At 38.6% G+C, this 27,417-nt stretch overlaps 1 protein-coding gene across 2 annotated transcripts; it reads left to right on the forward strand.

The window, feature by feature from the left end:
* Positions 1-3,387: 3,387 nt before the first annotated feature.
* Positions 3,388-27,315, forward strand: LOC120603138 (olfactory receptor 2AG2-like). Of its 2 annotated transcripts, XM_039863457.1 has the most exons (3): positions 3,388-3,728; positions 5,370-5,408; positions 26,187-27,315. In XM_039863457.1, exon 3 carries the CDS (start codon positions 26,209-26,211, stop codon positions 27,157-27,159), a length of 951 nt encoding a protein of 316 aa, XP_039719391.1. In that variant the 5' UTR covers positions 3,388-3,728; positions 5,370-5,408; positions 26,187-26,208; the 3' UTR covers positions 27,160-27,315. The 2 variants fall into 2 exon arrangements, with proteins under 2 accessions (XP_039719391.1, XP_039719392.1); XM_039863458.1 differs by lacking the exons at positions 3,388-3,728; positions 5,370-5,408 and adding an exon at positions 24,322-24,396.
* The last annotated feature ends 102 nt before the right edge of the window (positions 27,316-27,417 follow it).

Genomic DNA, 27,417 nt, shown 5'->3' on the forward strand with positions numbered 1-27,417 from the left:
AGAGGAAACACACACAAACAAACAACATATAATTCATAAGCCTACTTAAAATACCTGAAGAAGAAAAAATAATCCAATAGAAGGCAGGAAAGGATAATAGATACAAATGTACAAATTAATTGTAAAGTTAGTGTATTTTGATAGAAGATGATTTTCATACCAATAAATTTCACAGCAATAAGCAATTACTTTAATGTAATATAGAAATCATTATATAGTGATCTTATTTTTTTTCCCTCCAGTAATTTATTTATTTATTTATTTTATTGTTTATTGGGGTAACATTAGTTAATACAATTATATAATTTTCAGGTGTACATTATAATTTGATCTGTGTATTCTATTGTGTATTTACCACCCAAAGTCCAGTTTTCTTCTGCTATCATATATTTGATGCCCTTTACCCACTTCTCCCTCCCCCTACACCGCTATATTTGACCTCCTTTAACCATCTACGTACCCCTTCCTCCCCTACCCTCTACCCTCTGGTAACCACTAGTCTATACTCCATGTCCATGAGTCTCTGTTTGTTTTTTCTGTTCATTTGTTGTTTTTAGGTTTATATCCCACATATAAGTGATATCATGTGATTTTCAACTTTTTCTGTCTGGCTTATTTCACTTACCATGATTGTCTCAAGGTCTATCCATGTTGTTGCAAATGGCAGTATTTCATCTCTTCTTATGGCTGAGTAATATTTCATTGTATATATGCACCACAGCTTCTTTATCCAATCATCTATCGTAGGACACTTCAGTTGCTTCCATGTCCTGACCACTGAGAATACTGCTGCTATGAACATCAGTGTGCAGATATCTTTTTGGATATGGGTTTTCAAGTCTTTGGGGTAAATATCCAGTAGAGGGATTGCTGGATCATATGGCAGATAAATTCTTAGTTTTGAGGAACCTCCATACTGAAAAATGTAGCTACATGGCTGTATTATTTACATATTCACAACAGGACATTTGTTAAAAATCATTGATTTCAATTAAATTTTAACTTGCCAGAAGATAATACAGAGGGTGGGATATATTATATTATTTTTACAGTTCTTTTCTCTCTAGAGCAATGATAGATCCCCGCACTGCTGAGGTCTAACTTGACCATGTGACTTTCTGTACCTCTCCTCTGTGCAAGAATTTGACACCTCCTTCCTGATAAATTCAGATTTGGCCATTGAACTTCCTTTGGTCCATGAAATGTGGGTGGAAGACTGTCCTCTCTGAGTGGAAGATTTAACAGCTATCATGTGGTTCACCACCTTTCTATTCTTTCTCACTCATGAGACAATGTTTGAGAAAGAGGATGCTCCATCTGCCTAGATCCTCCAGGGAAGAAAACATGGAGCAACATTGCAGTAAAACCACACTGCAAATGTAGCATAAGTAAAATATAAACCATTGCCGATGAAACCCACCGATATTTTAGTGCTGCTTTTTATTTCATCACAATCTATACTATCCTGACTTATAGCTAGATGTGGGATACTTCTGTAACAAAGAATTTTGGAGTCAAAAATCTTTTCATTTGGACAAAATGGTTTAGAGAGTGTGGACAAAAAAAGGGCCACACATTCAACCTGACAGGCTCAGAGAAGGCCAGCATGGTGGGTCCTACAAACTCAGACACTGAAAGTAACCACATCAGATGGTCTGAACATAAAAATTCCTAACTAAAAGCAAGTCATGGCAGGTAGTCACATCTATAGCTTTCTTGACAAAGGTTAATCCTTACCTTAAGTGAGCTTGTGTATTGTCTTTTTGCATCTAAGATAACATACCTTTGGAATGTCAGAGTAATTCCTTTATTCCAGACCCCTCAGGGTATACATCCCAGTGTACCAGAGCAGGAGACCACAGAACCCCACATTGTTATCCCCTCACATCCCATGTCTATGTGCTGTAAATGTTCATTATCACCTCTCCTGTACCCACCAATGTAAAACACCTGTGTGTCTCTCCATTTTACTTTTTATCCAATCCCAGAGATTTTCTTCCTTTCCTTTCTCTCTCCTTTCTAATCTACCACCAATAAATTTCATGTAACCCTCCTATGTCTCCTCCTTTGATTCTAATGTATAGAACAAGCTGTTAAACTGCCATTCTCTGTGGCATTTTCTTAATCTGTTGAGATTTTGCTTCCTGGCAATTGTCAGCAGTATGGCTCAAATAAACTCATTAAAATTCTCCCCAGGTTTGGATGTGTTTTAACGCCAACAAGAGAAAATAACAAAGATGCTGTTTTCAACAGATGACCATGAGCAATACTCTCAATTGAAACTGGAGAAAGAGAAGCATGGGAGTTCCAGTTCAAAACGGCAACTTAAGAGTAACCTGAACTCACCTTCTTCCATACACACACCAAATCTACATATGAAAAAATTTCCTCTGCAAGAAACCCCAAAACTAGATGAGTGACTCCAATACATTGCCAGAATGAGGAGAAAATTCACCTCAGAATGGGTGGGAGAGGCTGAGACACAATCTCACCATAACACCCCTGACCCCGCATGGCAACTGCCGGTCGGGAAGGAAGTCAAAACCCCAAGCTTCTCGCTGGAGAGTGAAGGGTTTGAACCCCATATACGACATCTCAATTTTAAGACCTACACCTGAGAGAGGACATTCCAAAATATCTAGTTTTGAGAGCCAATGGGATTTGAGTCCACAAGACCCACAAGGCTATGGTGATTAGAGAAAACAGTCCCTAAAGGTCTTGTTGAAGACTCACTCCACACAGGGCAGCTGGCTGAAAAGTGCTAACACTTTTTGTGAAATAGGCAAATTTGCTTATCTTAAAGACTTGGCCTGAGGGTCAGGCATCTAATTTAATACACACCTGGGAACCTGCTGAAACATTCTCCAGAGACAGAGGCCTTCAGCGGGGACCATCTTTTTGCTCTCCCTCTGCTTTGCTCCAGGTCACAGGTATCGCCCCTAAAGGAGCTTGTACAGTCATCTAACACCCCAATTTGGGTGGCTGCTACCCAGGAGACACCAGCCCTGGTCATCTGGCTCTGGTGACTGGTGAGGCGTATGCTCATGGGTCCCACAGGACTATAACAAAAGAAGAAAGCTTTCTTAATGCCTACACCCCAGGACACAGCAGAAAGGCAACAGCCTAAGGCACTCAGTCTTTCTGTGAAAGAGGCCTATTAAGTTAGCTTTATAGCTGTGGCTGGAGGGGCAGGCTTTTATTAAACACAAATCTAAGGGCCATTTATAGTCTCTTCCAGAGACGGAGAGGTCAGTTAGTCCTCTCCCTCTTTGCTCCACGCCAGGTCATCAATGTCTCTGAGAAGGGAGCTTGTGTACATGTTAGGTACACTGGCTTTCGTGACTGCCATCCAGGGGACACGTCTCTCGATAGCCTGGTTCTGGTGGCCAGTGGGATTTGTGTTCACAGGTTCAATAGATGGCAGCAAACCAAGAAACAGTTCTTGCCTGGCTATCACCTCAGGGCTCAATGCAGAGGGAGCAGAGAGAAACAATCATCTCCCAGGCTTCCCCTAAAAGAGATGTATTTGCATACTTTAAAAGCTGCTACTCGGTATCTGGCTTCCTATCAACATGAGTCTAAGACTGAATCATGAAGAAATAGAAAATCTGAACAGACCAATTCCTTGTAAAGACTAGATGCTTCACTGGCCAATTCTACCAAACTTTCTTTCAAAAACTGATCCAAAAAATCGAGGAGGAGGGAACAGTTTACAGCTCATCTTTGAGGTCAGTATTACCTTGATATCAAAATTTATTTGGTTGAAATGTTGTGAATAAAAACAGGTAAAAATTGATTGTATGAATAAGAAGACGTCACACCATTTAGAACTTCTTTTTGATCATGATAAAGATTTTAGATATTCATCTAAATTCAGCAGCTAATCAGAGAAGCGTTTTACACAAAGAGTGTTATTTTTTGCTGTTGTTTTTCAAGATAACTAGGTCTATTGGGTAGATCACGTAAAGTAAAAGTCCATACTCAATAGGGGAGCGCAGGCTTGGAGTGCGGGGTGGGGGAGGGTCATGTGGTACTGACATAACCTTGTTGTCTCCTCCCAGTAGGTGGGGAGCTCAGTTTCCACTTCCTTCCTTATATGGTGTTTCCAGACCTTATATGGCATCAGGTGCTTCTTGGGAGCTACAATATTTGCAATGTGGATGAGATTATACTGATATTATAAGTAGCCAAAGGTCGTGCCTTAGCCAAAGATAGCATCTAAGCTGGAAATACTGGTTTGGGCTTATCTCCCCTTTCCAAGACTAAAACAGGGAAGGTCTGAAGAAAGGAAAAATTTCCGGAGCCATATCCTGGAGTGGGGAGAGGGTGTCCCTGTGCTGTTCTGCCTCAGCAAGAATGTAAAGAGAAAGACTAATATAGGAATGGCCACAGACCAGATGAAAGCTGATAATGGTTTAGTTTTGGAAAGATGTCAAGGACTACACTCATATTTTTGACATAAGCAATCGTGTTGATAGAGGTTCCTTCTATTGAGATGGGAAAATAAGGAGGATGAGCATCTATCGCAGTAGAGGCATGGCAGCAAGAGAGAGGTCAAGAATTTAGTTTCTCTGAGGTTTATCAAAGAGAATACAGTATTTTGTATGTTGACACTAATATGATAGTTACTAAAAGATTCAGTAAAACCACAAGAGCAGTTACTGGACCCAACTCAGTCCATGATGTGCAAGAACTCTCAGTCCAGTGGAGAGAGACACATAAACATTAGGACTCTATGTAATGATAGAGGCATAATGATTAGAAGTAGTAGCAAGGCAAGAGGTGTAAGAAGGAATGGAAGCTAAGCTTTAAGAATTGTATATGAGATAGGCATCCCAAGACAAGTAAGTAGTAAGTGCAGAAGCTTAAATCTTTATCATTTGTAAGAGTATAAGCTCTGAAGCCAAAATGCCTTTGTTGTAATTCTGGCTCTGTCTTTTAGAGTAACTGTAAGATATTAGACAAGTTACCATATCTTGACTCAGTGTCATCTGTAACATGGAGATAATCACAGCACATATTACACTGTGTTGTTGTGAGATTTAAATGAATTACTAAATGTAAAACACTGCTGGATACATAAGAAGCATTACAGAAATGTTCATTATGATGGTTATAATGATGATAGTGATAGTGGTAATAATGATGAAAATGTGAACATGGGAGAGAAGTCTGGAGGAGATGAGGGTGATGAGATAGGCAGGAGTCTATGCTGAGGACTTTGAATTTTATATTGTAAAGTATTTCTATTAAAAGGTTTAAGGGGAGGAATAATTCATTTTCCTTCTACTCTTCTAAGTTCTTCTGGCTGGACTAATAATGAAATTAACATGATAAAACAACCAAATTTATTATGTGTGTACATACAGGAGTTCCATAAGAATGAAATCCCAGGACAGATAGGGCAGGTAAGGTTTATATGCCATCTTGAGGAGAAGTGGGTGGGGAAGCGGGGGAGAGGAGCATGGTTTGGGATTTCAAATGTTTGCTGGCCATCTTTAACAATGGGACACAGAGAGAACTTTGATCAAATGGGCCTTGCTGGGTTCCTCCCTGTCTAGCATACTTAGTTCATATTAAACTATAGTTATCTATGATAATAGATCCTTTTCTGGAGCAGGTCCTCTGTCTAAATTCTTTTAGGCAATTGGGAGAAGGTCAAAGTTTCTTTCTGAGTCTTTTGTTTCTTGAAAAATAACCATCCTAAGATAATCAATATCCCAAAGGCATATTTTGGGGTGGCCAACTCTGCTACCCCTCAGCATGAGGTAACTATCAGCTATGTGTTTGGAAAGATTGTCCGGGCATTATTATGGAAAATGGGTGGCAAAAATGTAAAGCCTATGGGATAGAGACCAGTCAAAAGGCTTGTACAATTGTTCATGAGCCACAAACTCAATTTTGCAACACAAAATTACTTCTTAATCTCAGAATTTGAAGTCTTCCATCATATGGGTCAGAATAGAGGAAAATAAGCTGAGCCGCCAGCTCAGAGGAAAATCACTACTGCTCTGTACTGCACCCTCTCATTTAAGCCTCCAGGCCAGCAGGGACTTGAGCTTCAGAGTTGGCCTGCTTGCCAAGATGAGTTCATTTGGAGATACGGCTCTGCAGCCTGAGTTCATTAGCCTTCTCCCCAGATCTGATTCTGTCTATTCACCTATAGTTTCCCTCCAGGCCTCAGGGTAGGCCACTGGGAGTCTCACTCAGCTGTGCTCCCTGAACAGCAGTGTGCCTCATTAACAACTTTTTAATGAAGTCACAGACCGTAACTGCTTATTAATAAGCTGGTTAGTCTACAACCCCAGGGATGGAGGGAACTGAGGATAGAAGCCAGTGAGAAAAGAACTCGGCCTAAGTATAGCTGCATCAGAGGCGGAGAGAACAAAGTCCCTTTAGCTGAGACTCCTAGGCTTCTAACTTAGGTCTCCAGGGTCCCTTTCATATCTCAGAGACTGAGATATTTACAGTGTGTAAATATCTTTTTGGATATGAATTTTCAGGTCATTGGGGTAAATACCCAGTGGAGGGATTGCTGCATCATATCGTAGATCAATTCCTAGTTTTTTGAGGAACCTCCATATTGTTTTCCATAGTGGCTGTACCAATTTGCAGTCCCACCAGCAGTGTATGAGGGTTCCTTTTTCTCCGCATCCTCTCCAACATTTGTTATTACTTGTCCTGTTGATTATTGCTATTCTAACAGGTGTGAGATAGTATCTCATTGTGGTTTTGATCTGCATTTCCCTAATAGCTAGCGATGTTAAGCATCTTTCCAAATATATGTTGGCCATTCGTATGTCCTCTAGGGAGAAGTGTCTGTTCAGGTCCTCATTTTTTAATTGGATTGTTTGTTTTTTAGTTGTAATTGAGTCTATGAGTTCTTTGTATATTTTGGATATTAGGCCCATATCGGAGGCATTGCTTGCAAATATATTTTCCCATTGAGATGGTTGTCTCTTTACCTTGTTGACAATTTCTTTTGTCGAGAAGAAGTTTTTTAGTTTGATGTAGTCCCATTCATTTATTTTTGCTTTTACTTCCCTTGCCTTTGAGGTCAAATTCATAAAATCCCCTTTAAGTCCAAGGTCCATGAGTTTAGTTCCTATGTTTTCTTCTATGCATTTTATTGCTTCAGGTTTTGTAATCAGGTCCTTAATCTATTTTGAGTTAATTTTAGTGTGCGGTGATAGATACCAGTCTAATTTCATTCTTTTGCAGATGGCTTTCCAGTTTTCCCAGCACCATTTATTGAAGAGGCTATCCTTTCTCCACTGTATGTTTTTGACTTTTTTGTCGAAAATTATTTGCCCATATAAATATGGGTTTACTTCTGGACTCTGGATTCTGTTCCATCGGTCTGTGTGTCTGTTTTGCTGCCAATACCATGCTGTTTTGATTACTGTCTCTTTATAGTATAATTTGATGTCTAGCAGAGTGATTTTTCCAGGCTCCTTCTTTTTTCTTAGGATGGCTTTGGCAATTCAGGGTCTTACAGTTTTCATTATATAGGTCTTTCACATGTTTTGTTAGATTTATTCCTAGAAGCTTTATTCTTTTTGTCGCAATTGCAAAAGAAATTATTTTTTCCACTTCTTTTTCTGACACGTCATTATTAGAGTATAGGAATGCTATGGGTTTTTGAACATTGATTTTGTATACAGAGTTTCCTGAATTTGCTTATTGCTTCCAGTAGTGTTCTTGTGGAGTCTTTATGGTTTTCCATGGCTTTCTTGTCCTTGTGTGTCTGTTTTTTTATGTTATTGTTGTTGAGTTTTGTGAGTTTTCCCTCTGTTCCCTCTTGTTTTTTGTTATATACTTCAGTTCTGAATCTTTGATGTGTGGTTACCATTATGAATATGTAAAGGATAGTTAGATATATACAGTCGTCCATTTTCTTCTGCATGTACCTTATCTCTATTCCCCTTTGCTAATTTGGATCTTTGAATTCTCCCCTTTTCTGTTATTGTTGTTTCAGTCTGTCCCTATGTATGCTGAATATTCATTACTATCTTGCTATAATGAATCTCTTCTTATTATTTAAGCTGTTTTAGTAAGGGTTGCACTCCTCTACTTCTATTTGCCTGATAGTCACCTTACTCCTAATTATTATTATTATTATTTTTTGTCATTTTGTTTTAGGTGAGCTGATGCCTTTCAGTATTTCCTGTAATGCAGGCCTCATAGTGGCGAATTCCCTCCATTTTTTGTATGTCTGGAAAGGTCTTTATTTCTCTTGCATATCTAAAGGAGAGCATAGCTAGGTACATTATTCTTGGCTGGTATTTCCTTTCACTTAATAGTTTGAATATTTGACTCTACTCCTTTCTGGCTTGTAAGGTTTGTGCTGAGAAGTTCGACAATAATCTAATGCGTTTTCTTTTATAGGTACCATCTTCTTTTTCCTGGCTGCCCTGAGAATTCTGTCTTTGTCATTGATTTTTGATAATTTTAATACAATGTGTCTTGGTAAAGGCCTTTTTGGATTGATATAATTGGGTGTTCCGTTGACTTCTTGAATTCCATGCTCCAGCTCATTCCTTAGATTTGGGAAATTCTTGTCTACCGTTTCCCTGAAAATGCTTTGTATTCCTTGCTCTTTTTCCTCCCCTTCGATAATGCCCATTATTCTTATGTTTCTTCTCCTGATGGTATCAGTTAGTTCTTGAATTTCTCTTTCATTATTCTTCATTCTTCAGTTTCTCTCTTTTTCCTTCTGATTTATTTCTAGATTTCTGTCTTTGATATCTCTGATCCTTTCTTCCATTTGGTTGACTATTTCCCAAACTTGCTATTTCATTTTTCAACTCCTGCAGTGTGTTTTAATCTCCAGAAGTTCTATTTGGTTCTTTTTGAGGGTTTCAATCTCCTTGCTAAAGAATTTATTTTGTTCATCTAGTTGTTTTTCAATTTCTGAAATTGTTGATATGACTCATTTTGGATCTCACTGAGTTTTTTCAGAAGTACCATCCTGAATTCTCTGTCATTTAAGTTGCACATTTCTATGTATGTAAGCTTATTTTCTGGAGATTTTTCTCTTTCTTTCTAAGATGCTTTGTCACCTTGGTTGTTCCTGGTATTTAATGGACTATTTCTCTGCCTGGGCTTTAATGGAAGTGTATTCTGTTTTTCTTTCCAGAGAGATTTCTTATATAAAGATCTCTCTTTTGCCTATTGCAAAGAAGGTGCTTTTCTTTTGATTTCCAGTAGGTGGATCTGAGCCTCTTGGATCCCTGTTTTGTATAAAGCTTTATTTTTTCTTATAGATGTTTAATTGTACTCGCTACTCACACTCTCAGTCCCTGTTAGTGACAGTTTCGGTAGTGCTTGCTCAGATTCCCCGGGGACACAGTGGTGTTCGGTCTCAGAGGATATGGGGAGAGTGGCCCTCTGGGTTGGGGGTTGGGGTTGGGGGCGCAGCTCAGCCTTGGTTTTACAACCGTGGCTGGTAGAAATCCATCTCTGTTGTCCCTGCTTCTCTGTTCTCTGCCCTGATAACTGGCCCTGCCGCCGGCCGTTGGAGCTCACAGATATCCCAGGCAGTGTTGTTCAGGGAACTCACTGCACCTTTTCCCCTCCCCCTCCTCCTACAGGGAGCTCCAGCGGCTGTGAGAGGCAGCTTCATTGTTTCTCCCAGTCCACTGCCCGACACCCAGGGTTCTGACCTGTGGTACCTCTTATGCACAGATCTCATGCTCAGAAGTGCTGGTGTGCAGTTTGGGTGTTTTTTTGTTGAGTTTTACATGTTCAGCTTATTGTTGTTTCAAGGAGAGAGATCTGGGGATGTCTCTCATTCCGCCATGTTTCTCCAAACTCCTAGAGGGATTCTTGAAGAAATCAAATGTTCTTCAGGGTTCCTTTGATGCTTGTGTCAATGGAATACTGCTCTTGAAGGTTTTTGTAATCTTGCCTTCCTTAACAATGGGTTCCCTCTGCTAGTCTCCCTACTTGTCCAAATGCAGATTCTTTTTATTATTTTTCAAGTCTTTTAAAACTATACTTGCATGGGAGTGCAGTGGTCGGCATTCTTCATCTCTCTTCCCAGTGTACTATCTCTTAGAGAGCCCATCTATTATCAGGATTCCGACAAATCACCCCTGTGGAGTTGAAACTTGGATGTTGATTTAAACCCCACCAGGATTATTGCTAGAGCCTCCTAATTGTTCTTCCTGCCTCCAGTCATACTGTAGACTTTCATATGCACCTCTTTCCAATACACTCTCCATAGCCTCTAGAGTTATTTCTAAATATGCATCAGATAATGTGTTATTGTCATGTTTTAAAAACTTAAAATTCACCCTCATCTTCAGAATGAAACTGTTGTTCTTAGCATGTCATACAAGCCCCCTTATAGTTAAGCTCTACTTATTTTTCCAATTTTAGTTCTTACAATACCCCAACTGTATATGAATATTCAACTCATATCATAAGAATCTATTTTCTTACTTCCATGCATTCTTAGTTTTTCTAATTATAGTCTTTTTTATTACCCTCAACACATTGGAATCCGAAAAACCTGGGTTCAAATCATGTGTCTGTGATTTACCAGCTACGCAAGTTCATGCATATTACTCTAAATTTCTACCCCCTCAGTTTCTTCATCTGTAAATATATCTCATATTTACATTCTTATGCCTTATGGATATGAGAGCACAAATTTCAATCATGATGCTGCTTTAATCAAGGCTGGTTCCAAATTAGCTCTTCTTTAACCACAGGAGGATTTCTCATTCTTTATATAACTTCATAGTACTTTATTTTGCAGATATACTGTAGTTTATTTGAGTCCTTAATGATTATAAATCATGCTGTAAAGAACACCTTTGTGACTATCCCTTTTTACATTTCAACCAGTACATCTGAGAGGTAGAAAATGAGAAATTAGATTTCTTGGGAAAAGAGTAAACACATATTTAATGTTGCTATATATTGACAAATTCCCCTCCAAAATGATTGTACCATTTTGCATTCCCACGAGCTTATTTCCCCATAGCCCTATCAATAACATTTGTCATCACACATTTGGAATTTTGCTTATATAATAGTTTTAAAAAACTGAATTAAATTTTAATAGGAATTAAATAAATGTTGAAGAATGTGGCAGGAATAGATGACTAAATCAGAGAAAAGGGATGCATTTCATTCAGACTTCTGAATTTATAGTTTAGATGATTAGCAGTTGGTGATGTCTTGGTATTCTATTTTCCTCACTTGAAAGGTTCTTTTTTCCCTTTATTTTAGCCAACTCCATCTTATCTTTCAAGGTCTCCCTGTGATCTCTCAAGCAGCATAAATTATTCTCTCCTATATGCATCTGTTCCAAGTTTATCAGTAGATAACTTAAAATTTGTATATACTATGCTTTGTTTATTTTTACATGTTTGTCTTCCAAAGTACCTATAAAACTTTGAAAATGAGAGCTGCACAGTGTTTCTGTTTTAATATGACATAGGCATTCCTAAGAACTGTATGTTGTGCAAAATTCTGCACTAAAAATACTCAGGGGAAATAGGGTTAAGACAGACCACTCAAAATACATGCAAATGTGAAGCCAGAGGGTTAGCAGAAACAATAGTTGGTATCTGAAGAGACAATATAGACTGCCCAGGCATGCAGCTCAGTGGGGCTGGAGATTGCCACAGTAGATGTTTAACATGCACAATAACAGTAGAATGAAAGTGACAGTTATACTTTATTTAGGACAAGGGTATATAGTGCCAAAACAGTGCAGGGGATCAGCCTCTAGATGGTCATGGGAGTCACTGCCACTTTCCAGGAGCCAAAAGCTGCACAAAGCAAGAGGTGACTCTCTCTGGGATAGAGCCTCAGGTACAGGCACACTTTCAACACTTTCTTAAAAACAATTATGAGGGCTCTTGGCCAAAGCCTAATGACATTTATTTCAGTGTTGTAGGTTATCACTTTAGTCCATTAGTCTGGTTTGTTTTGCCAAATAAAAACTTTCATATTACAAAAAAATCATTCTCCAATTTTTCAGCAGTATATAAAAGATGAATAAACATATGAGTAATCCTTGAGAAATGGTGACTTGGAGGAGAGTGGTATCAGTAGAAAGTGATTCTAAATAATTGTTGGAACAAGAGTTGATATGACTTGATGATGGATTGCATGTGGGCAAAAACAGTGCTGAAGAGAGTGGGTTGATTCTAGAACAAGACCAATTCCTGGTAGAGGATAGGTGTTCTGAAAGTCTGGAGGAGATCCATAAAAGAGGTATGAAGGTGAAATAATTTTTCAGAAAGGTAAAGCTGAAAGCTTTGTCCTTCATATCCTTATTTCGAATCTCCTTTCACCTATTAGGAACATCTACTCCAAACCTTCAGTAACTGATCATGCCTCAGGACCAAAAGCTTTTATCATAGGCCACATTCTCTCAGAATCAGATATGGAGCCCACGATTCAAGTGCAAGTGAGTTATTAGAAAGAAACCATTAAATGAGTGAGGAAAGTAGAGCAAGAATGAAAAAGAAACTAAGTAAAAAATGTAATTTCTGAGGAAATCTCAAACTCCATCTGAGCCAGCAAGGAACTGCAGAGCATAAATAAAGCCCAGAGTTTGTCCTGCTTCAGGTCAGGGGAAGTAGGTTTTTGTATTCTGAAATCAGTAATCCATTGGCTGTAGTGAGAATATATAGCTATTCTTTTTTTATCCACTGAGTCACCTCCCTATTATCACTTTTGTTGCAAATGTGGAGCCCTTTCCTAGAGCAAAGTGCAAGATGAATGTGCCATTTTAATCAATCGAAATGGAAAATCTCAAAATGGAAATCAAAATGGAAAGTTGTACAGGTGGAGGATGTGCCAGGAGTTCAGTATTTTAAATACGAAGCATATATGTGCTGGCACTGTGCTAAATACTAAGCAAGCAATAAAAAAGACACATAGTGGTGACCGCTTTCAGTACAAAACATGCAATCAAATGTTTCGGTAAATGTGGTTGAATATATGGTGAAAGAACGAAATTTAACTTTGAGTAATGAATACACAATTCAGTATACATATGATGTATTATTGAATTGTACACATGAAACCTATATAATTTTATTAACAATGTTGCCCCAAATTTAATTAAAAACTGGTTCTAAAATTTTAGAACTATTTTACAGAGCTTTAGGTAATCAAGTTGACAGAAAATGTTAGCCACCTTAAAATTATTTAATAAATTATTTTAATTATTTTAATTAAAAATGTCTGTTTCAGAAGCACTGTAAGAAATATTCAGCTATGCATTAGTATTTGGATGAAGCTGTAATCAACTGGGGGACATTTTATCTCAAAGCTTGGACTTCATTTTACTCCCTCAACTTCAATTCCTATTCCAGAAAGGTTAGGATTTTGATACTGTTAGACAGACTTCCCTCTTCCTAGCTTAACCAGGAGTTAATGGTCTCCTCCACCAACTGCTCACAAATTTTATTAATATTCTCCACATGACTTAGATATTGATTAATGAATTTTCTTCCCCATGCCTCAACACTTTTCACGAGTCCAGGTTAGAAAGACTCCTGAGAACTAGCCCAATGAGAATCAAAAGTGAACAGAGATGTAAAAGAATACTGGCATGAAGGAAATTTAATCATTATCCCGAAGAGATCTTTTCACTGTCATGTTCATTATTCACAATAGCTAAGACATGGAAATAACCTAAGTGTCCCTTAACAGATGAATGGATAAAGAAACTGTGGAACGCAGATCAATGGAACATAATTTAGAGTCCAGAAATAACCCCCTGTATAGATGGGCCAATAATTTTCGACAAAAGAGCCGAAAACATATAGTGGAGAAAAAAAATAAAGCCTCTTCAATAAATGGTGCTGGGAAAATTGGAAAGCCACATGTAAAAGTATGAAACTAGACTGCTATCTGTCACCATACACCAAAATTAACTCAAAATGGCCAAAGACTTGAATATAGGACCTGCAACAATAAATTGTATAGAAGAAAATGTAGGTACTAAACTAATGTACCTTGTGTTTAGAGAGAATTTTATGAATTTGACCTCAAAGGCAAGAAAAGAAAAAGCAAAAATAAATGAATGGGACTATATCAAACTAAAAAGCTTATGCACAGCAAAAGAAACCATCAACAATGAGGTAACCAACACCTTAGGAAAATATATTTGCAAGCAACACCTCTGATAAGGGGCTAATATCTGAAATATACAAAGAATTCGTACAACTCAACAATTAAAATTTAATTAAAAAATAGGCAGAAGACCTTAAGAGACACTTCTCCCAAGAAGACATACAAATGGCATACATATGAAAAGATGCTCAACTTCACTAGCAATTAGAGAAACGCAAATCTAAACCACAAAGAGATACCACCTCACACTTGTTAAAATGGCTATCATCAACATGACAAGTAATAACAAGTATCGGAGAGGTTGTCGGGGAAAAGGAACACTTATACACTACTGGTGGGAATGTAAATTGGTGCAGACACTATGGAAGACAGTATGGAGGTTCCTCAAAAAATTAAGAATAGAATTACCATAACCCAGCAATCTCTTTTCTGGATATTTACCCCAAAACTTTGAAAACATTTATTTGAAAAATATGTGCATCCCAATGTTCATAGCAGCATTATTTACAGTGGCTAAGACCTGGAAACAACTGAAATGTCTTTCGATAGCAGATTGGATAAAGAAGGTGCAGTACGTATATACCATGGAATATTACAAAGTCATGAGAAAAGATGAAATAGTGCCATTTGCAACAACATGGATGGATCTTGAGATTATCATGCTAAGCGAAATAAGTCAAATAGAGAATGTCGAGAACCATATGATTTCACTTATGTGTGGGAAGTAAAACTGAAAGGAACAAACGAACAAGACAAACAGAAACTCATGGACACAGACAATGGTTTAGTGGATACCAGAGGGAAGGAGGGAAGAGGCTTGTAGATAAGGGTAAATGGAGTCAAATATGTGGTGATGGAAGGAAATTTAACTTTGTGGTGAACCCACAGTGCAATATACTTATGACATATTATTAAATTGTACACTTGAAACCTATATAATTTTATTAACCAATGTCACCCCAGTAAATTTAATTTTAAAAAGGAACGGAAATAAAATAGTTGAGGGATAAAAGGGAAGAGATTTTTAGAAGATTAAGTTTCCAATAATAACTGAATTTTCCTTTACATCTTCATGGATGTAAAATGGTACCCTCAGTGGGTTTGACTTCTGAATGAAATTGTATGCTTTTTTGAGTCTATAAAAATGTAAATATTCTGTATTAGCTACTATTTCACTCTAAAATATTTCCTTCATGTTCACTATTAGTGGATAATACATTAGGTGAGAAGGAAAAGTGATGTGAGGACTTGCAGAATGCACATGACTTGATGCTATTTTAAAGTTTTATTTTTTGTCAGTTTTATTATGAACAATAATTATTAAAATAGAGTGCTAATAGTTTAAAGAGGATGGGAATTTTTCAGCCAAGTTTTTCTCCCTATCAATCAGTTTTCATATACAAGCACCTGAAAATATTTCTGAATGGTGGATCTTAAACATTTTATTGGAGTCTTTGCTCCTAAACCTTCAAATTCTAATTTTTTCTCTCAGTGTATTTGAAATCATTTGAAGATGCTATCTCTTCAACAACATCCATCTCTTAAACATTTACATTATGTCGATGCCGGGCTAGAATCTAGAGACACTCCAGGAACTCATTGCTAGGTTTGCCGAAGGAGGAACGCACAAGGCCGAAGCGGTTAAGCAAGATTTGTTACAGCAGAGTGACAGCGGGCTGAGCAGAAGATGGCGTCAGCCCCGAATGCGAGGGGACCTGAAACTTACATGGGGCTTGAGGCGGGCTTTTTTTTGGTGGGAATGTTTGGGCCGGGTAAATTGGCGGGGAAGGGAGGAGAGTCCACTGAAGCGGGAGGTGAGCGTGTAGCCTTGCCAACCCCGATTCAAGGTCTGGTTCCCACACGAAGGTAAAGGAGAAGTCTGGCTCCCACACTGGGGGTGGGAGGGGTAGGAATAGGGCCCTCCTGGACCTAACACTCATAATACCTAAACATCGCACAAGGTGGCCGGCCCTAGACAAAGGATGTGAAAGCACAGGATTCCAGAGACCAGATTTGGCAAAGTGTAAGCCTCCAGCGTAGAGGCAAAACACCAGAGATGACTATGAAACTGCATTTCGGGGTGAGAAAAACATCTGCTGACCCGAGTCCTGGCTGTGAAGGGCTCCCTGTCCATCCCTCCTTTTTCCATGTGCCTATCCTGGGGAAAGGCAAAATGGTGAGAAGGCTAGACAGGAAAGGAGTCTAGAAACCATCCCTTTTGTAGTCTGAAGAGATGAGCTAGGAGATCTTCAGTGTGTGCTTCTACAATTCATAGACTAGTAACAGAAGTTAGAAATCGTGTCTGCCCCTCCCTCGCCCTCAAAAGCCCATTCAATCTGAGAGGGCAGGGCAGGCTGGAAGGCTGATCTGCCTGCCATGGCAGGAACAACATGGAAATCCAAGCTTAAGGAACTCGCACACCGTGTACCCTGGGAGCTCTTCCCAGCCGAAAGATGCCTCCCACATGGGGCAGGCCTGGCCAAGCGAGGGGAAGTGGAGCCTCCCAGAGCCTGCCCGAGTAGTGTTGGGCTGCGACCACCCTCCCGTGTGGGGCGGTGGGGTTCTGCTAGCTGGGTTTCTCTTAGCACAGCACGTTTACAGAGTCTACGTTCCTGGCTGCTTTGCAGACTCTGGAATCCACAAGCTTTCCCCGGAAAACCGGATAACTGTTATGTCTTTTGGGCTTCTCTTCAACTGTTATTGAGGTGAATGATAACTTCTAGTCCCTAGTGGCATGAAAAACAGTTGCCGCTTGGTGTCTGATGAGATTTCTCTCTGGTCCTCTCCACTTGATGTCTTGGGTCTAGTGGTGAACCTTAGAGCCATAATTTCTCAGAACTATAGAGTGTCCTTAGTAGGACCTTTCTTGAAGCGACTGAAATTACAATGACATTAGACTTTCAAGAAGCCTTCCTAGAATTGGTGTCCATTTCCCTAATAGCTTATGAGGTTGAGCATCTTTTCGTATGTCTGTTGAGTGTTTGGTAGAATTTACTAGGAAAGCCATCTATCTGGTCCTGGACTTTTGGGAGGTTTGATGATTGTTTCAGTTTTCTTACTGTTGATCGGTCTATTTATACTTTTCAGTTCTTTGTGATTCAGTCTAGGAAGGTTGTATATTTCTAAGGACTTGTCCATTTCTTTTAGGTTATTGAATTTGATAGCATATAGTCTTTCACAGTATTCTTTTATGATACTTTGTATTTTGGTGGTATCTATCATAACTTCTCTTTCATTTCTGATTTTATTTGTATCTTTTCTTTTCTTTTTTTTTCTCAGTGAATCTAGCCAGGAGTCTCAATATGATTCATGTTTTCAGAGAACCAGCTTCTTATTGCATGAATGTTTTCTGTTGTCTTTTTGTTCTCAATTTCATTTAATTCTGTTTTAATTTTTATTATCTCCTTTCTCTATATTTGGAATTCATTTGTTCTTTTAATAGTTCAAGATGTAATGTTAGATTGTTTATTGAGCTTTTTTTTCTTTTTAAAATTTTTTATTTTTTAAATTTTTTTATTAAGTTTATTGGGATAACATTAGTTAATACAATTATGTAATTTTCAGGTGTACATTATAATTTGACATCTATATATTCTATTGTGTGATTACCACCCAAAGTCCAGTTTCCTTCAGCTACCATATATTTGATCCCCTTTACCCACTTCCCCCTTCTCCTCTCCCCCTATATTTGACCTTCTTTACCCTGTCTGCATCTCCCCTCCTCTCCCAACCTCTACCCTAATCCACTAATCTGGCCAGAACAGGTCCTGACCAGAAGGGTAGGAATGGAGCAGGGAAGGGCAGAGGGGAGGCCTCAGTCAAAGGGAACTGGCCATGGATGAGCCATGACCCCCAAGGAACCAAGGGCCCAGAACCACTAATGGTAACCACTAATCCATTGTCCATGTCCCTAAGTCTCTGTCCTGTTCATTTGTTGCTTTTAGGTTTTTAAACCACATATAAGTGATATCATGTGATTTTCAACTTTTTCAGTCTGGCTTATTTCACTTAGCATGATTATCTCGAGGTCCACCCAGGTTGTCGCAAATGGCAGTGTTTCATTTCTTCTTATGGCTGAGTAATATTCCATTGTATGTATGTGCCACAGTTTCTTTAGCCAATCATCTATCGTAAGACACTTCGGTGGTTTCTATGTCCTGGCCACTGTGAATAATGCTGATATGAACATCGGTGTGCAAATATCTTTTTAGATATGGATTTTCAAGTCTTTTGGGTAAATACCCAACAGTGGGATTGCTGGATCATATGGTAGATCAATTCTTAGTTTTTTAAGGAACCTGCATACTGTTTTCCATAGTGGCTGTACCAATTCGCAATCCCACCAGCAGTGTATGAGAGGAGTTCCTTTTTCTCTGCATCCTCTCCAACATTTGTTATTACTTGTCCTGTTGATTATTACTATTCTAACAGGTGTGAGATGGTATGTCATTTTGGTTTTGATTTGCATTTCCCTAATAGCTAGCAATGTTGAACATCTTCTCATATGTTTGTAGGCCATTTGTATGTCCTCTAAAGAGAAGTGTCTGTTCAGGTCCTCTGCCCATATTTGATTGGATCGTTTGTGTTTTTTGTTGTTGTTATTGAGTCGTATGAGTTCTTTGTATATTTTGGATATTAGGCCCTCATTGGAGGCGTTGCTTGCAGATATATTTTCCCATTGAGATGGTTGTCTCTTTACCTTGTTGACAATTTCTTTTGCTGAGCAGAAGCTTTTTAGTTTGATGTAGTCTTATTCATTTATTTTAACTTTAACTTCTCTTGCCTTTGAGGTCAAATTCACAAAATCCTCTTTAAGACCAAGGTCCATGAGTTTAGTTCCTATGTTTTCTTCTATGCATTTTATTGTTTCAGGTCTTATATTCAGGTCCTTAATCCATTTTGAGTTAATTTTAGTGTGTGGTGATAGACAACAGATACCTTTTATATCTTTCTCTTGCCTGATTGCACTTGCTAGCACCTCCAATGTTATATTGAATAGCAGTGGCGATAGTGGACAGCCTTGCCTTGTTCCTGATCTTAGAGGGAAGATTTTTAGTTTTTCACCATTAAGTATAATATTGGCTGAGGGTTTGTCATAGACGGTCTTTATAATGTTAAGTTACTTTCCTTCTATACCGATTTTGTTGAGTGTTTTGATCATAAATGGATTCTATATCTTGTTGAAGGCTTCTTCTGCATCTAATGATACATTCATATGATTCTTATTTTTTAATTTATTTACATGGTATATCACATTAATCGATTTGCATATGTTGAATTATCCCTATGCCCCTGGGATGAAGCCCACTTGATCGTGGTGTATAATCTTTTTAATATGTTGCTGTATTCGTTTTGCTAGTATCTTATTTACAATTTTTGCATCTGTGTTCATGAGAAATATTGGTCTGTAATTTTCTTTTTTTGTGTTTTCTTTACCAGATTTTGGTATCAAGGTAATATTGGCCTCATAAAATGAGTTGGGGAGTATTGGCTCCTCTTCAATTTTTTGGAAGAGTTTAAGGAGAATAGGTATTAAATCTTTTTTGAATGTTTAGTAGAATTCCCTGGTGAAGCCATCTGGTCCTGGACTTTGACTTTTTGGTAGGTTTTTGATGATTGTTTCAATTTCCAAACTGCTGATTGGTCTATTTAGATTTTCCAGTTCTTCTTGATTCAGTCTAGGAAGGTTGTATTTTTATAAGTACTGGTCCATTTCTTCTAGGTTATTAAATTTGATGTTCTATACTTTTTCACAGTATTCTTGCATGATCCTTTGTATTTCTGTGATGTCAGTCGTAATTTCCCCTCTTTCATCCCTGATTTTATTTATTTGTGTCCTTTCTCTTTTTACTTTAGTGAGTCTAGCCAGGGGTTTGTCAATTTTATTAATCTTCTCAAAGAACCAGCTATTTGTTGTATTTATTTTTTCTATTGTTTTTGTTTGTTTTCAATTTCATTTATTTCTGCTCTAATTTTGATGATTTCTTCTGCTGACTTTAGGCTTTATTTGTTCTTCCTTTTCTAGTTTTTGAAAATGAAGCGTTAGACTGCTTATTTGGTCTCGTTTTTGTGTTTGGAGGTAAGCCTGTAATGATATGAAGTTTCCTTTTATGACCACTTTTGCCATGTCCCAAAAGTTTTGATATGTTGTACTATCATTATCATTCGTTTCTATGTATCTCTTGATCTCTCTTTTTATTTCTTCCCTGACACAGTTATTCTTCAGTAGCATGTTGTTTAATCTCCAAGTATTTGTGGTTCTTCCTGATTTCCTTTTTCAGTTGATTTCTAGTTTCCAAGCATTATGATCGGAGAATGTGGTTGGTATGATTTCAACCCTCTCATATCTGTTGAGGCTATCTCTGTGTCCCAGTATGTGGTCAATCCTTGAGAATGTTTCATGTACACAAGAGAAGAATGTGTAAGCAGCTGTTTTGGGATGGAAAGCTCTGTATATGCCAATTATGTCCAGTTGGTCTAATGTGTCATTTAAGGATGTTATTTCCTTATTGATTTTCTGTTTGGATTATCTTTCCATATCTGACTGTGGAGTATTTAGGTCCCCTACTATGATAGTGTTTTGGTCTGTATCTTCCTTTAGTTCTGTCAGTAATTGCTTTACATATTTCGGGTCTCCCTGATTGGGAGCATAGATATTAAGAAGTGTTATGTTTTCTTGGGGCCTGCTTTCCTTTATCATTATGAAGTGTCCCTCAGTATCTTACTTTACATTTTTATTTTGAAGTCTATTTCGTCCGATATTAGTACCACTACTCCCACTTTTCTCTGAATGCCATTTGTTTGAACTATCATTTTCTACCCTTTCACTTTGAGTCTATATTTGTCTTTGGAACTGAGACGTGTCTCCTGGAGGTAGCATATAATTGAATTTTGTTTTTTGATCCAATCTGCAACTCTGTGTCTTTTTATTGGTGAGTTCAGTCCATTTACATTTAGGGTGATTATTGAAACATGAGGTTTTCCTATAGCCATTTTATCTTTTGTTTTCTGGTAGGTCATGTCTCCATTGTTTCTTTGCCCTTGTGTTTCTGTCTCTTGTTTTAGTTTGGTGATATTCTATGATTTTCCTCCCTGTTCCCTCTTGTTTTATGTTATGTTATGTCTCAGTTCTGGATTTTTTCCTGTGGTTACCATTGTTTATGTCAAAGAAAGTTTCATGTATACAGTAGTTTTTTTTCTTATTTTTTACTCCCTTTTTGCAAGTTTGGATCTTTACTCCCTTCTTTTCTGTTGTTGTTGTCTCAAATTATTCCTGTTTTTTTTTTTCTGGGAATTCATTTCTGAGTTGCAATAGCTATTGTTTTCTCTTTTTAAAATATTTTTGCTTCCTCTAATTGTTATGTAATATTTAAATGTATAATACCCTATTTTGAATAAGGGTCACACTTTTCTGTTTCTGTCTGTCTGTTAGTCATCTTACTCATATTGTTGTATCTTTTTGTCTTTTTGATTCAGATGGAATAACTCCCTTGAGTATTTCATGCAATTCAGGCCTTATGGTGGAAAATTCCTTCAGTTTCTATACTTGCCCTTTCTTTATTTCCCCTTCATATCTAAAGGAGAGCTTTGCTGAATATATTATTCTTGGCTAGTAATTTCTCTTTTTCAGTACTTTGAATATTTGATTCCTAAATAACTAGCTTATAGAGTTTCTTCCTAAACATTCAATGATAATCTAATGGGATTTTCTTATAGGTTACTGTCTTCTTTTCCCTGGCTGTCTTGAGAATTCTTTCATTGTCATTAATTTTTGATAGTTTCAATATAATGTGTCTTGGAGAAAGCCTTTTTGAATTGAGATAATTAGGTGTTCTGTTTGCTTCTTGGGTTTGAGGATCCAGTTTTTCCCATAAGTTTGGGGAGTTCTTGTGAACTATTTGTTTGAACAGGCTCTCTGTTGCCTTCTCCCTCTATTCTCCTTCCGATATACCCATTATGCTTATATTGCTCTTTCTGATGGTGTCAGATAATTCTTTCAGAGTTCATTTTTTTTTTTCACTTTCAAGTCTCTCTCTTCCATTTCTGTCATTTCCAGCTTTCTTTCTTCATTATCACTAAGTCTTTCCTCCATCTGGTCAGCTCTATTTCCTAAGCTTGCTCTTTAATTATTCATCTCTTACTGAGTTCTTCAGTTCCAGAATTCTTATTTAAAGTTCATTCTTTAAAATTTCAATCTCTGTGAAAGTATTCCACTTGTTCTTTGATTTTGTTTCTGAGTTCATCAAATTGCCTATCTGAGTTTTCTTGTATCTCGTTGAATTTTTTCAGAACTGCGATCTGAATTCTCTGTCATTTAAATCACATATTTCTATACTTTTATATTTATTTTCTGAAGATTTTCTACTTTCTTTCTTAATTGCTTTGTTATCTTGGTTGTTCGTGGTATTTGATAGATTATTTCTCCTCCTAAGCATTTATGGGAATAAACTCTGCTATCTGAAAATTTTTTATTATTGTTAAGAATGATGTCTATTTAGCAGGTGATAAGAAGAGGTTTTTCTTTTGTGCTACTCTTCAGCTGCCTTGCTTCTGTATCTCCATCCTTGTCACCGGGATCAGTCGCAGTGGCATCTGCCACTCAGGAGCTCTCTCCTCAGTTCTCGGGTCTACAGACATTCTGCTCTATAGGCTGACACTCAGTGCTACAATTTCTTCTGGAGCCTACTGCTTGCTCTGGGAAGGTGCAGGGAGGTGAGTGCTGGGAGGATGGGGGAGACAGGCAGGTTCCATGACTTTGTTTTTTGCCTGGCAATGGTGGCTGCTAGAATGCAGCCATTGCACCTCTGTATTCCATCTCTACCCTAATTACTGGATTCTGCCATATTATATGCTGATCACTCAGGCAGGACTGCTCAAAGCTACAGAGAGAACACATCACAACCTGACTTCTCCCCTCTCCGCAGTGAGCTCCAGATGCATCAGCAGCACTTGTTTTCACTCTTCTCCTTCCCTCCTTCCCTGTTTGCCTCAATTTGCCCACCTTCAGATTCTCTGAATACAGATCCCTCAGAAGTGTTTGTGTGTTAGGCTGGGAATCTTATGTTGGATTATAGCTGTTCAATTTGTTTCAAGGGGAGAGATCATGGGGATGCCTCATGCCGTAATGTCTCTGATGTCACTCTGTGTCTATTTCTTTTCAGTTTTTCTCTCTCAATACTTAGAAAATTGTCCACTCTCTCTTCAAGTATCACTGATAACAGACAACAGTAACACCAGAACACGCATACTAGTGCACAGGCCACACTGGATTGCCAAAGCTCAGTGAAGGGAAGATCTTATAATTACAGACTCCACAGAGCACAGTCATATTGAACTGGAAATAGTCCCAACGAAGAGGATTATAAAGAAGACCATGGGTAGCAAGAGAAGTAGAAGAGGTATCCCACAAAATCCACCTTAAGATCTGGGACACAGCAGACCATGTAATGGGCCCTTACTTCCTGACCTGTTCAGTCAGCAATTTATAAATGGGCCATTAGTGCCTCCCTTAAGGTGGATTAGAAACCTAGAGTCTCGAAGTTAATTTAGTGAGAAGAGAGGTCAGGGATACCAGGCCAGGAAACATGCCCAAGAGGATTCATTAACATCCTGTTTCCTGGACCAGTATTTCCAAGGGAGGACATTCCATCTGAGCAGATAAGTCTCTCTGAAGTTAGGGCTAGAACAGAATAGAGGAGGCGGGGTCATGGGATAGGGAGACAGAACAGTCTCCCCTAGGACAGAGCCCTGGCTCACTGTTGGCACCAGGGAAAAGGAGGCCAGTGCACAGCATGGTCTCCCTTAGGCATCTCTTTCAATATCTACTTCCTTCAGTTTTCTGCTGCTTTCATCTTTGCTCCAGACCCTAGCAAGAGTAAATGAACATCTGAGCATCTGGACTCAGTCTGACATCTGCTCCAGAGCTAGATGGGCTCCCTAACTGGGAATCTATGTGACAGAAGCAGTTTCTCCTAATTCTTTACAGGTGTGAAAACAGGCAGGGCCATCTTCTTACTCCATAGAAACCACCCAAGGACTGTATTAGCTCTCTATGTGTATCTACTGCATCACTAAGAAGACCTATGGAGGAATAGAAGGCACAGAAGGACCTTGATACCTATCTTGGTCAGACTCCTCATACTCTTAACCCAACTTAGCAAAAATTGAACCAATTGGATACTGCTAGAAAATCCCTATCTTTCTTCCCCATTTTTACAGGAACATTCTTGACCCTCAGACAGTCACAAGGCAGTCTCCTTGGTTGGCCATCTGGGCTTCTCGCCACTTGAGGTAAGAGCATCGATTCTTTTTTAGGGAAGGGTGCAGCCTCTAGGAATATTGAATTGAGAAACAGAGCCCAAAGCAGACCCTAAAAACTAAGCTACTCTGTCTTCCATATTCTCTAGTACTTTGGGCTCTATAGCACTTCTCAATCCCCTTCATTTTTGGTTTTCCAAACATGAAGAAGAATTGGTGAGGATGGTGAAAGAGTCTGTGCTACATGCCAGGCTTGGGCATCTGTTTCCTGACAAAGTATCACTACCTATCTTAAATTCTATGGGCTTTGCTGGCCTATGAAAAGGCATTTTTTGTACCTATCTGATAATCCATGCCTCCAGAAGACCATCTAAGAGTAGATGATATGCTTGTCACATGCTCAAATACCTTTTTACCATTAAAATTCTGTGGACTTAGAAGAGGCCAATAGAAACCAATGAAATATCAAAATATATAAGCCATGACATAAGGAAACGATTTAGAGAAAAATGCTTCACTTACTGATACTTTAACATATGTTCAGATTTAGCTTTATCTGTTCAGTTCCCTTGAAGCATGTCACTGATTTATGTCAATCTCAGGGCCTGACTCTTCTGGCTTCTCTCTGGGATTGGGTACCTCACTCTAACAGCAGTTTTCCAAAACAGAAAACTGTGGCCCTTCAATCCAGTGTTGGTACCCTGGCCTTGCAAGAAGAAATGTGGGGATCTGGGTCTGGTGCAAGAAAGGGAAGCCAGGATTATGGAGCCTGGTTACAACTCTCTTGTAACAATACATACCCTCTTGTTGCCTACATCTTTCATCATTTTTCCAAAAACAAAACTCTGATCTTCCTGGGTAGGGTCTCATCTGTTATCATATTTCTGAGTCCTCCTAGGTCATATTTTACCATAACCTGTTAAGAAAGTCTAGAATTCTCTCTCAAGCACATGGAGAATGTAGAGCTTTTCAAGAGAGGAGACTAAAGTGGATACCTGTTAGCTCTTCCAGTAAGGCTTGTATCTACAACCTTGAATGCTACAAACAAGTGTGGACATAAATTATATATATAGAAAAAGAAGTGGTATTGCTTTATTGAAATATGTTTTGGTACTTTTTTTTTAATTAAACTTATTGGGATGACATTGGTTAATACAATTTATAGATTTTAAGTGTACGGTTCAGTAATACATCATTTATATATTGCATTATGTGTTCACCACCCACAGTCAAATCTCTTTCAGTCACCATATATTTGGTCCCCTTTACCTTTATCTGCTTACCCCCCCCACCCATTCCTTCTGGTAACTACTAAGCTGTTGTCTGTATTTATGAGTTTTTGTTTGTTCGTTTTTTGCTTTCAGTTTTATATCCTACACATGAATAAAATCATGTGGTTCTCAACTTTTTATGTCTGACTTATTTCGCTTGGCATAATTATCTCAACCAGATTTCTGTACCTGTTTTCAAATTTTATATTAAAAACAGGTCTATGCAGAACACTAAGTGGGTACTCATATCATTAGTCTAACATTATGCTTATCAGATAGGTCCAAGAATAATCAAGGGCATGGGTGCCAGAATATTCTATTAATATAGAGATGATCTAATCTTTCTGGAAAGATACATGTTCACCTTTGATGAATGAATAATATTTTCATAGTGGCTTCTTAATGTTTAGCTATTATTGTGACATCTGTTCTTCATTTAGATGGATCTTTATTAAGATGCAACTATAAGAGTGAGAAACAGAGATCAAGAGGTAAAGTCAGTAATAAGGAACCATTTTTACAAATATTCACCAAGAATCCACTTGGTTCTAGGCAACTAAAGAAACAGCACAGAATGGAGCACTGGAACTCTACCCTGGGAAGTGGCTTCATATTGATGGGGATTCTGAAGGACAGTGGGTCTCCTGAGCTGCTCTGCACCACAATCTCAGTCTTGTACATGTTAGCCCTGACCAGCAATGGCCTGCTGCTCCTGGTCATCACAATGGATGTTCGGCTCCATGTGCCCATGTACCTCTTGCTTGGGCAGCTCTCACTGATGGATCTCCTCTTCACATCTGTTGTCACTCCCAAGACTCTTGTGGATTTTTTCCATAGTGAAAACACCATCTCCTTTGGGGGCTGTGCCCTTCAGATGTTCCTGGCACTGACCCTGGGTGGTGCAGAGGACCTCTTACTGGCCTTCATGGCCTATGACAGGTATGTGGCCATTTGTCATCCTCTGACCTACATGGTCCTCATGAGGCCAAGGGTCTGCTGGCTCATGGTGACCATATCTTGGATCCTGGCATCTCTGAACGCTCTAGGACATACCTTGTATACCATGCACTTTCCTTTCTGTATGTCCCGGAAAATCAGTCACCTGCTCTGTGAGATCCCACCTCTGCTGAAGTTGGCCTGTGCAGATACCTCCAGATATGAGCTCATGGTGTATGTAATGGGTGTGACCTTCCTGATGCCCCCTCTTATTGCTATTCTTGCCTCTTATACACTAATCTTATTTACTGTGCTCCACATGCCCTCCAATGAAGGGAGGCAGAAAGCCCTATTGACCTGTTCTTCCCACCTGGCTGTGGTTGGGATGTTCTATGGAGCTGCCATGTTCATGTATATCCTGCCCCGTTCCCTCCACAGCCCCCAGCAAGACAACATCACCTCTGTTTTCTACACGATTGTCACTCCAGCCCTGAACCCCCTCATCTACAGCCTGAGGAATAAGGAGGTCATGGGAGCCTTGAGGAGGATCCTAGGGAAATATGTGCTGTGGACACACTCCACCATTTAGGGAGGCTTATGGTTTGATTCCAAAATCCATTCCTCTTCAAAGTCAGAAGATTTCTAAGAGTCAAACATTCATGATATAACACCATAGTGCAAAGTATATCTTTTAATAGGAAAATTAAAGAATGTAACTTGACTTGTCAAAATGCTCTTTCATTTTTTATTTTTAATATATATTTTTTTATTCACTTGATATAATTTACATAACTTCCAAGTTTACATATTTGACCCCTTTTATCCCATCCACTTCTCTCCCTAACCT

The sequence above is a fragment of the Pteropus medius genome, unplaced genomic scaffold (assembly GCF_902729225.1).
Source record: "Pteropus medius unplaced genomic scaffold, Ma_sr-lr_union100, whole genome shotgun sequence".
NCBI classification, from domain to species: domain Eukaryota; kingdom Metazoa; phylum Chordata; class Mammalia; order Chiroptera; family Pteropodidae; genus Pteropus; species Pteropus medius.